Source organism: Orycteropus afer, unplaced genomic scaffold (assembly GCF_000298275.1).
Source record: "Orycteropus afer afer isolate SDZICR_OR568_19922 unplaced genomic scaffold, OryAfe1.0 scaffold00225, whole genome shotgun sequence".
NCBI lineage: Eukaryota > Metazoa > Chordata > Mammalia > Tubulidentata > Orycteropodidae > Orycteropus > Orycteropus afer.
The window spans coordinates 2,200,643-2,212,823 of record NW_006921812.1 but is presented as its reverse complement, the minus strand read 5'-3'; the positions used below and the strand labels follow the sequence as shown (position 1 = coordinate 2,212,823).

The window sequence follows — 12,181 nt, the reverse complement described above, 5'->3', positions numbered from 1 at the left end:
TTTTTTTTTTCTAGATACACCATCAGTCAAGATTATACCATCCACTCCTTTTCCACAAGAAGGACAGCCTTTAATTTTGACTTGTGAATCCAAAGGAAAACCACTGTAAGTGATTTAATGAGCAATAAAGATTTTTACTGTTTTCTTTATCCTGTTTTGATTGGAAATTTTAACTGTAGAAATCTACTATTTTTGTCATTTCTTGGTGGCAAAGTGATCTCCAGAACGGAAAAACCCCTGAACCGTGTCTTCATTAAGTGTCTGTGGAAGATTGGTCTTTTACTTTGTCATCTAGTGAAGTTTCTGGGAAGGTTTCCAGCTGTAATTTTCTCCTCCCCTCCCCCCCTCCCCCAGCAAGATATTTCAACCTGAAAGGCAATGAGCTTAATCAGTCATAGTTTACATCATCAGACTAATACAAGTTATACATTGCTGAGTTTAGTTCTCTTATGAAAAAGTTTGGCTATATTGAATGATCCCCAAAATATGTCCCATTCTTAATATTACACAGGGAATCATTTTTATAATCAGGAAAATCAAAGTTATATTTCTGATGCAGCATTCATGTGAAGGTGATACACTTTGAAGCAATTTAAGTGGAAAAAGTCACAAGCTTAATGTTTGCAGTTGTAAAATAATTTTACTATTATACTTCAACTCTTTGTAACATTATTTATTTAAAGCTACCTCACAGAATACCTATTTTTTAATATACAAAATATAAATCCCCAAATATAGAGTATTGAAAAACAGTAATATTTGAAAGGAATATGTTCATTTTAGTATGGTAAGATTTGAGTCTTAGTTTTAACTAAGTTTCTTGATTTAAAATAAAAGCCTCCAATCTATTTCAATTCTTGCTTAAATTTTTAATAAGTAGAATTTAATTGTCCTCTGTATATAATTATATTGGATGGTTTCTGTGTAAATCTGGTTAATTTACTAAAAATTTGCTCCCAATAAGATTTAAAATATTTAGATGTAGGCTCAATATTATCCCATGAGGAATTTTTCTTTCAGAATTTCTAACATAAGTGGCTTGAAATTTTAACTTTTTAAATTATATAGCAATTGACTATACTATACTGAATGAATCCAGGATTGTGCCTGCAAGTAAAGAAAACAAGAAATATGATATCTCCTTGAGGACTAAGGTGCACCTGACACAAGCCATGATATTTCCAATTGCCTCGTATGCATGTGAGAGCTGGACAATGAATAAGGAAGACCGAAGAAGAGTTGATGCTTTTGAGTTGTGGTGCTGGCGAAGAATGCTGAAAGTACCATGGACTGCTAAAAGAACTAACAGATCTGTCCTGGAGAAAGTGCAGCCAGAATGCTCCTTGGAAGCAAGAATGGCCAGACTTCGTCTCACCTATTTTGGTCATGTTGTAAGAAGGGACCATTCCCTGGAGAAGGCTGTCATGCTTGGTAGGGTGGAGGACCGACGAAAGAGGGGGAGGCCTTCAACAAGATGGATTGACACGGTGGCTGCGATGATGGGCTCAAGTATAGCAGGGATTGCGGGGCTGGTGCAGGATCGGGCAGTGTTTCATTCTGCTGTGCATGGGGTCGCTATGAGTCGGAAACGACTTGATGGCACTTAACAACAACAACAACTGACTACATAAAAGAATTCCATTGTGTGGATCATAACAAATTATGGATGACATTGCCAAGAATGGGAATTGCAGAACCTTTAATTGTGCTAATGAGGAACCTGTACATAGACCAAGAGGCTGTCATTCGAACAGAACAAGGGAATACTGCATGATTTAAAACCAGGAATGGTGTGCATCAGGGTTGTATCTTTTAACCACACTTATTGAATCAGTTTGTTGTGCAAATAATCCAGGAAGTTGCACTATAGGAAGAAGAATGCAGCATCTGGATTGGAAGAAGACTCATTAACAATCTGTAATATGCAGATGACACAACCTGGCTTGCTGAAAGTGAAGATAACTTAAGCACTTACTGATGAAATCAAAGACCACTACAATGGATTACACCTCAACATGTTGTTGTTGTTGTTGTTATGTGCCGTCGAGTCGGCCCTGACTCATAGCGACCCCTCCTTGGGTTTCCGAGGCAGTATCAATACGGAAGTAGGATTGCCCAACCTTCCTTCCGAGGAGTGGCTGGTGGGTTTGAACCGCCAGCCTTCTGGTTAGCAGTCAAGTGCTTTAGCCACTATGCTACCAGAGCTAAGCAACATCACAATAAATTGAGATAAGATTGAGGTTTTCAAATATTTCATTTTATTTGCATCCACAATCAACAGCAATGGAAGCAGCAGTCAAGAAATCAGACATTGTATTGCTCTAGGCAAATCTGCTGCAAAAGACCTCTATAATGCATTAAAGAGCAAACATCTCACTTTGAAGACCAAGATGCGCCTACACCAACCCATGTTAATTTCAATTGCCACACATGTATGCTAGAGCTGGACAGTGAATAAAGAAGACCTAAGAAGAGGTGTTGCCGTTAAATTGTGGTGTTGGGGAAGAATACTGAAAATACCATGGACTGCTGGAAGAAGGAATAAATTTGTCTTGGAAGAAGTGCAATTAGAATTCTACTTAGAAATGAGAGTGACCAGATGTCATCTCACACACTTTGGCCATGTTGTCAAAAGCGACCAGTCTCTGGAGAAGATAACATGCTCAGCAAAGTAGAGGGTCAGAAAAAAAGGAAAAGACCCTCAACAAGATGGATTGACTCAGTGGCTGCAACAATGGGCTTAAATAGAGGAAGGATATGGTCAGGACTACCCAATACTTCATTCTGATGTAAAAGGGTTGTGATGAGTCAGAGTTGACTCATCAACACATAAAAATTGATTGAATGCACACATTCTTTACCACAGTTTTGATAAAGACTCCAAAACTCTTCTCTCTCATGTTACTTATCTTCTAGACATAAACAAACACACAGCATACATACTGATTTAAAGAGTGTTTTATAAATTAATTCCTTATTTTTCTATTGCTTAAAAAAACTTTTCTAAGACATTTTTTTTAAATCACAAAAGGCATTTTTTTTTTTTTTTTAGTGATTTTGCTACATATAGCCTGTTCCGGTCACTTTCATAGTGCTTACCTTTTACTTCTAGAAAACATAGTTCCACACCAGTATGCATTCTACATGTGACAAGTACATAGCAGCAGTATAGCTTATACAAAGAATTTTGACTGCAAGCAGTATGTTAATTAGGGAAAGAAATGTGATGGACTCTGGTCAGCTTCCTCCATAACTACTTCCTAATTTTTACTCCTGATTTTTTTTTTTCTTTTGTCATTACATGCATGTGAATAAGACATGAGGTCATATAGGAGTAGGATGGGTTCCTATATGACTAATATCCTTATAAAAGAGGAGAAAATATACTGAGAAAGAGAAAAAATGTCATGTGGTGCTGCAGTTGCAAATGAAGGAATTCTTAGAACAACCAGAAGCAAAGAGATGGACATGGAACACTCTCCCTTAAAGCCTTGGAAGTAGTCAACATGGTTGACACCCCGAGCTTTGACTCCAAGGCTCCAGAACAGTACAAAAACAAATTTCTGTTTTTATAAGCATGCATTTTGTTACTATAGCCATAAAAAAAAAAAAAAAAAACTTTACTACTGTCAAGTCGGATCCGACTCATAGTGATCCCCCCTTGAGTTTTCGAGGCAGTATCACTACGAAGTAGATTGCCCAACCTTCCTTCTGAGGAGTGGCTGGTGGCTTTGAACCTCCAGTGTTCTGGTTAGCAGTCAAGTGCCTTAGCCGCTATACCACCAGAGCTCCTAAAGGGATCAAATACAGTATTGAACACCAGACATCCTTCCCATGTCTATCTTTATTATTGCTTTTATTTATACTTTTCCATCTAGTTCTTTTTTCCTTCTCTCTATTTTGCTCTTATCTCACTGTTAACAACCTCAAGGTTCTTATAAGAATAATTATAATTTAATTATAAGAATTATTAAAGGAACATGAGCAAGATCAGGACATAGCAAACAAGTGTTAATTATTCTCCTCTCCTTCAGATCTGTCCCAATGTAAGTTTCTTTCTTTCTTTCTTTTTTTTTTTTTTTGCTTTATTTTTGCTTGTTTGTTTGCTTATTGTTTTACTATTTGGAATATGTGTATAATGTAAGCAATTAAATGAAGTGAAGATGGGAATTATATACAATGTTGGAAAATAATTATATCCTTGCTTAAACAGCATCTAATTGCCTATCAGTGCTCTGTGAGAGTCCATGACCACTCCCAACCAACACCATTTGAGACTTTATTTTATTTATGTGAATAATTAAATTGTGGGTACTTATATAATTAGATATTTAAGTGGTCCATATCACTCAGCTCAGGTAAGATTGAATAAATGTGTGTTATTGTAAGGTTTCTGTACTTCAGTTACCTAGAAATAAGCTTGATGTGGTTAATAATTTTCTCCACTAAAGAGGGTAGAAAAGTATTTCATTTAAGTGTGTGAAGGTAAGGAAGTTTAGGAAATAGACAATGTCTCCCTTTTCAGAAGAATCCTGATTAATATCACTTTGCAGCTAAAGCCCCAAACCAAGCTCACTGCTGTGTAGTGTAGTGGGTTCTGACTCATAGCAATCCCTCCTTGGGTTTCTGAGGTGGTATCTCTATGGAAGTAGATTGTCTCATCTTCCTTCCAAGGAGTGGTGGGTGGGTTTGATCCGCCAGGCTTCTGATTAGCAGTCAAATGCCCTAGACACTTCACCACCAAGAAAGAGTCCATACTGTATAGAGAGGAAACTAAAGCCCAATGATGTTGACCATGTTTTCCTCATTTATGCAGTTTTTAAAGGGGTGAGTCAAACTTGAACCTAGTTCATTCATTGCCCAAAACTTATACACTTTGAACTGTTGTCTGCTATTTCAATTGCTGAGTCTAAATTGCCTGAAACTTATACACTTTGAACTGTTGTCTGCTATTTCAATTGCAGAGTCTAAATTGCCTCTTATTATTAGCCAAAAGTACTTTTGAAAACCAGAAACCTAGAATGGACCTGACATCCTCCACAAGAAGAAACAATAATTTTCAGCACTGAAGTTGAACTCTTGGATGCTTTCAGGGAAAAAAAAAAAAAAAAAACAACCAAATAGTAGCTAGTCTCATAATATATTTTACTGTTGGCATCCTCTTTTATCAGGTTTTTTTTTTTCTATATTTATGCTTTCTTCTAAAACATTTCAAATTCACATCACAATGACCATTTCCAATATGAATTTATAGCAATATAAAGCAACTTCTAACTAAAATAGTAGGTTCTGTTAATTAACTCATAAACACCATAAGGGATAAAGGTACACATCATATTCTGTCTGTATCCTTATCAATCCCAATATTGTATTCTATATACTATGGTCCACCAATAAATATATATTAACTTATTCTTTTGAATTTTATCCTTATCCTAGTCTTATTACCATTTTCTCTCCTTAAAAACCACCAGAACATTGGCATGAAAGTTGTAGTCAGCTTCTTGACTCCTTCCTTCCTTTAGCCCATTGACTCTTTTATGTTCTTCCTAATCATCTTGAGCTCTGGTAGCATAGTGCCTAAGATACTTGACTGCTAACCAGAAGGCTGATGGAAGGTTAGGCAATCTACTTCCATAGTGATATCACCTTGGAAACCCAAGGAGGGGTCCCTATGAGTCGGGGCCAATGCGACAGCACATAACAACAATAACAACAGTCATCTTGAAATCAACTCTTCTGCATTTTCAAAGTAACCACACTTCTACCTTGCCAATAGATGAAGATACTAACTTCTTTAAAAATTGCCTAACTTCTAGTCCTTCTTTAGTTTCTATTCTACCTCCAACAGTGCCAGATGAGTCAGAAAAGATTAAAACAATGGAGGACTAAAACAAATCATCGGATTTTCCTAGAAGGAAATGCTACTGATCGTAAAGAGCTGAGATCATACATTTCAGCCCTTGCACCTCATTCTCCATTTTGCTATTTTGGGACAACTTGGAAGAAGCACTATGGGTTAGCTTCTGACTGGCTTCTGGAACACTGTTGTTTTTGTTATTAATTACCATTGAGTCATCTGCAACTATGTATGCAGAATAGAATTTATCCAAAGGGTTTTCAAGTCTTGGTAATTTCTAATGGATTAAACAGGGAGTTAGTAGGTGGTAGGAAACAAGATAATGAGAGGACCACCCATTTCAGAAAATGAACCAGAAAAAGTGGAAGAGAAGTGACAAAAAAAATTTCATTCAAACAGGAGTTTTAAAATGAAACATAAAAGACAAGCAGTCCATATTTTAAGAAAAAATAATAATAATAAAAAGACTGTAAAGTGTGATAGTTAAAAAGAAGTATGTGATGTTACATATACCAAATGAGCAGGTTAGAACTGCTTGTTTTACACTAGTAATCACTGCCAAAGTTCTTCTCCATTACATTTCAGCCCTTGCACCTCATTCTCCATTTTGCTATTTTGGGACAACTTGGAAGAAGCACTATGGGTTAGCTTCTGACTGGCTTCTGGAACACTGTTGTTTTTGTTATTAATTACCATTGAGTCATCTGCAACCATGTATGCAGAATAGAATTTATCCAAAGGGTTTTCAAGTCTTGTGATCTTTTGAAAACAGATTGCCATCCCTGTCTTCCAAGGTGCCTGTAAAAACCCAAAAAGACCCATTGTCATTGAGTTGATTCTGACTCATAGCAATCTCCATTGGGTTTCCAAGGTTGTAAATCTTTACAGAAGTAGATTGTCTCATCTTCCTTCTGTGGAGTGGCTGGTGGGTTTGAACTATTAACCTTCTTGTTAGCAATCAAGTGCCTTAGGCACTATGCTATCTTATCTCCTTATAAAGTACCTCTGGATGGGTTCAAACAGCCAACCTTCTGACTTAACTTATAGGGGAGCACTTAGTCATCTGTGCTACCCAGCGACTCCCTTTCGGAACACTAATTCCTATCATTTACCTGATCTACCAGGAGCTCTGGTAGCGTAGTGCCTAAGGCTCTTGACTGCTACCCAGAAGGCTAGCAGTTCAAACCCACCAGCCACTCCTCGGAAGGAAGATGGGGCAATCTACTTTCGTAGGGATACTGCCTCGGAAACTCAAGGAGGGATCGCTATGTTGGGTCCTACTAGATGGCAAATAAGAACAACAACAACCTGATCTACCACTAATAAGCAGGTGAGAATAGGAGATGAATAATTGGTGCATGATTCCTTTGTATCTTATGTTGTTTTTATTATGTGCCGTCGAGTCAGACCCGACTCATAATGACCCCTCCTTGGGTTTCTGAGGCCGTATCACTACGGAAGTAGATTGCCCCATCTTCCTTCTAAGGAGCGCCTGGTGGATTTGAACCACCAGCCTTCTGGTTAACAGTCAAGTGCCTTAGGCACTAAGCTCTTATAGCTGTCTTAAATAATATTTTTAATTCATGACAAAGCTTCTCTTTCTATATATATATATTTTAAATACTTGGCCAATATATGATTTCCTATAAGAAAAGCTCATTCATGGCTAATAGGCATATTGATAGTAGATGAAACGGGGAAAAAAATTCTTTTGTATCAATCACAAATTGCTGACGGGGCTCAACTTGTGCTGAGACTCCTATGCCCAACCTGTCCTCCTGTCTGCTAATATTGTTTTGTTTCTAAATGTGAGGGCTCTAGTGACTATTTATGAACAATCATTCCTTATTTGCCTGCTTTGGACTGATGCTTTTTGCCATTTTCCTATGGAACAGCTGCACAACTTGGGCCAGGACCAAATTATTCTATTTGACACTGCTATAAAGGCATTCTATTCTTTCCTTAAAAGAGAGATTATTGTACAAATCTGTCTATTGTTTTAATTTTAGTTTAAAGTGAGGGCCAAGCTAATGTCAGCCACTTTTCTTTCTAGTCCCCAGAGTTTTTGCAACCATCTTCTTTTTTGGCTGAATTCCCAGATAGCTCTCAGGCTGCAGCATTTCTCTGTTTATGAGAGTGGGGGAAAAGGCTTTATGTTATATTGAAGTCATGATCTTAAAAGGTGTGGGTTGCCTCCACATGCTTAACTAAAAAAAACATCATTCATTTTAAGCAAATTTTTAACACTTTGTCAATTTACTTCAAAAAGGCAATGAAGTATTTTCAGTCAAATGAATGTGTATTTTGCATTTATTCCATACAAGAAAGTGATTATGTATATTGATAAATTATTCTGTGTATCCAGCACAATGTTTATGTTGTACTTGTTATATTACCTCCTGGTAACCACAATTTTTGTTATGTCTTTGGCATAAATCTAGTGTGCATAATTTCACAGCACATAACATCCCTATTTTATACAAGAAGGAAGATTTTAATCTTTAGGAAGATAGATCACATACCACACTATAACTAGTGAGGTGTTTTAGAGGATCAATTATACATCCAGTTTGGAAATGATCGCAATAGAAGAGGAAATCTGATAAGAACCCATTAGCACATTTCCTCCTAGCATAATCTAGACTTCTTTTAAGAAATATGAAATATCAGTTGAGGTAGTACAGATTTATAGCAAGCCAATTTTCTCAGCCTGTATGTTCCATTTCACAAATTCCAAGCCTTTTACTAATTGTTGAATAAGACAACCAGATGAAATGGCAAAACTAGGAGTTAAAAGAGGCAAGTTATCATCCACAGTGAAACATTGCTAGACAAAATGGGACAAAATTTGAATTTTGAAATAAGAATATTGATCTATGATAACACTAATTCATATGATTCAACCAAGTATATAAAAGATATACTCATACATCTGAAAGATATATGTTAAAGAAATTGTACATAAAGATACTAATTTATGAAATATTTGCATCTCTTCTTCCACATAGAAAACTTCTAATTATCATTAGGGTTGTGTTTGTTTTCATATCCAATTCCTAATTTCTCATAGTCTGGGCACAAAAAGTGGTGCAATAGAAAAAGGGATGGAGATCCAGGTTTTACTGAGAGGAAGCCTGTCATTTCTATGACCTAAGTCATCCAGAGCAAATCAATAACACCACCTATTTTTTCATCTCTAAAATAAAAACTTAAAATGTAGTAAAAAATATTTTAAGGATTAATGATAAAAATGTGTGACATGTTTAGCTCCAGGTAATTTCATAATAAACAATATACACAAGAGTTATGATAATAACAATAATGGTAAATCATTATTTGTTCAAGGAATTACATACAGTGTATTTTACTAAAGTTTAGACTCAGAAGTATGAATTTTGTATATAGTATATTCACTAATACTTGGGCTATTATTGTAGCCCTGGAACCTGAGTTAAAATCTTTAATGTCTTCCCAAACTTTGAAATTCAGAATTTCCAACACTTTATGTATATCTATCTATATATATATAGATATAAGGAGCTCTGGTGGTATAGTTTCTAAGGCATTTGACTGCTAACCAGAAAGTAACTGGTTCAAACCCACCAGAAACTCCATAGAAGGAAGGCTGGGCAATCTACTTCCATAAAGATTTACTGCCTTGGCAACACAAAGGGGATGGCTATGAGTCAGAATTGACTAGATGGCAGAGAGCTTTTTTGTTGTTGTTGTTGCTGTTTGTTTATATATATATATATATATAATAAACTATAGCTTTCAAAGCATATCCAAAAGAAAAATAAAGAAAAGCCTGATGTCATGGCAAAATAAATCAACATGGCTATTTTATTTTGGGTTAAATAATAATAAGCCACAGAGAACAGAGACAAAGGAATGGATTCTTATTAGGTCATAAAATGTAAAATGGATAAAAATGGGAGACTTTAACTAAATATCTTTAGTTCCAACACCCAGGCCTTTTGGTACTGAGGTAAAACCAAAAAATAAATAAATAAAATAAGTTTTTGAAGTTTGGAAGGTCTGGGAGAGGTAAAGAATGAGTTCTGGTTTCACAGCTATGGAATAGGCTACAGTGTGGAGCATCCCTGTTGGGGTGGAAGCAACTACCAAATTAGTGAGCTTTGTCCGAAATCCAAAGCCAATGATCTAGAAAGCTTTAAAGAACTGTGTGAATGTCATGACTTGTAGGTGTCAAGAACACAGAGTCTGTGAAAAATAAGACCTTGCTTTAGCGTAGTGCCTTCCAGTTTTCCAAGTAATCTCTTTATTGTCACATTCGAACTACACAAAAAAAAAAAAAACTGTTATAAAATGCTTACAAAGACTGTCATCCTTATTTTCATTTTGTAGGTGAGGAAAATAAGGCTTATGGAGGTATATGACCTTCACAGTCACACAGGACCCGGGATTGCTAACAATCTTTTTTTATATTAATAGCACCAATGATTATACTTTCTTGTTCAGTGGTTTCATTTATTATATGACATTAATTTTTTTTTTTCCTTCTACTTCTTCTTCTTCTTTTTTAAAAATAAAATTACCTAAAGAGGTTGGAAGAAGCTCTGGTGGCATAGTGTCTAAGGCATTTGACTGCTAACCAGAAGACTGGCAGTTCAAACCCACTAGCCACTCCTTAGAAGGAAGGTTGGGCAATCTACTTTCGTATTGATACCACCTTGGAAACCCAGGGAGGGGTTGCTATGAGTCAGATCCAACTCCACAGTAGTCAGTTTGGTTTTAGTTTGAAAGAGGTTGGAAGAATATGAGAGAGTTTTAACTAAAGCCTTGTAAAACCAGTATTTCCATCAGATAGTTAAAAACAAAATAGTTCTGTAAGATCAAACCTGTATTAGGATATGTAAATTGTTTCTTAATATATCTAAATAGTTCCTGCCAAGATTTTATGTGTAAGTGTGTAATAATTTTCTACTGCTAGTTTTATTTTAGAAAAGTGGATTATAATACATTCTTAACTTTATATTTAAGTTTATAAATTATAAACAAACTATGAAAGCATAATTCCATGACCTAGAAGGTAAGTAGAATAAGCAGAAAGTCAAAAGAAACCATTGTTAAAAACATACCTTTGTTGTTGAATATTGTGATTAATATGTCACGAAAACAATTGATGGGCTAAAATTAAGAGGGTCTCCTTATTCTATGGTTATTCTAATACCTGTAGCTTTTGGAAAATTAATGTTACAGAGCACTTAGATTTGTTTTCAAGTATGTTGATATCTAAGGAGATATAAAACAATCACAATTGATTAATTAAAAATTAAAAGCAATATAGTCAGCTTCTAAAATGTTTTCAAAAGAATAGTATTGAATATCACTTCTATGTTTTTTACCTTAATTTATGTATGTATATCCATATACTGTTCTTCCTACATGAGTTTCTTTCCTGAAGCCCACATGGTCTTTTGGTTCTCCTCATGGCTTCAGAATTTAATCACATGTTGATTCTCTGGGAATTCACAAGGGATTATCTTGGAAATGAGACCGAATATATTTGGTTTTGTTTTTGAAACAAGAAGCTGACTCTCAGTAAACTCTACTGCTGTTATTTATGCTGAGCATCTGTGGTGTGTTGGGCACTCAATCACTTTCAATTAAATGTTCCAATGTCTTGTGAAAGTCCCATAAGAGCTTGCAAAACTATGATTATACATCCATAGAGGAAATGTATTTCTTGAGCACTACCAGGTAAGCAGTTTTCTTGCAACAAAAAGCCAATTATTTTGAAGAATTATGTAAATGTTCAGTGGGAAACTCTACCCGAAAATGTCTCAATATACTTAAGATATCATTGTGGAATGGTGCTGTCATATACATTTACTAGACTTTCAGTGTATGCAATTTTTGGCTGGGTTTAAAGATCTGTAGTCCCCCCCCCCCTTTGGTTCTTTCTTTCTTTCTTTTTTAAATATAAAGATTATGAAATTACACCTAATCATTCTACAAGATTTAAAAAATCTCATTTGCATTTTTGTAGAAAAAAAAAGTCACCAACTTGGTAATTGTAGGAAAGTTACAGAAACAAAACATCACTCTTAGCATTAAAAAAGCTCAAATATTAGAATTCTCAAACACTGTTCAATAAATCCTACTCAGTAAAGTTTATTACTTCTGTCTTTCTAGAATTATTTTTCATAATATGTGTCAAAGTTGGAGCTGATGTCATTCTGAAACACACTAACACAACTTACTGATAAGTGGTTTGTTTTGTACCTGTGGTGTAGTGCCTAAGTCATTTGACTGCTAACCAGAAGGTTGGCAGTTCAAAACCACCAGCCACTCCTT

The 12,181-nt window shown here is 35.5% G+C and overlaps 1 protein-coding gene across 1 annotated transcript in view; it reads left to right on the top strand.

Moving 5' to 3' along the window:
• CADM2 (cell adhesion molecule 2) overlaps positions 1-12,181 on the top strand; it is a 417,999-nt gene that overhangs the window by 210,654 nt on the left and 195,164 nt on the right. Inside the window, exon 6 of the mRNA XM_042782039.1 lies at positions 15-105. Coding sequence (XP_042637973.1) covers positions 15-105 — 91 coding nt within the window. The remainder of the gene's footprint in view (positions 1-14; positions 106-12,181) is intronic.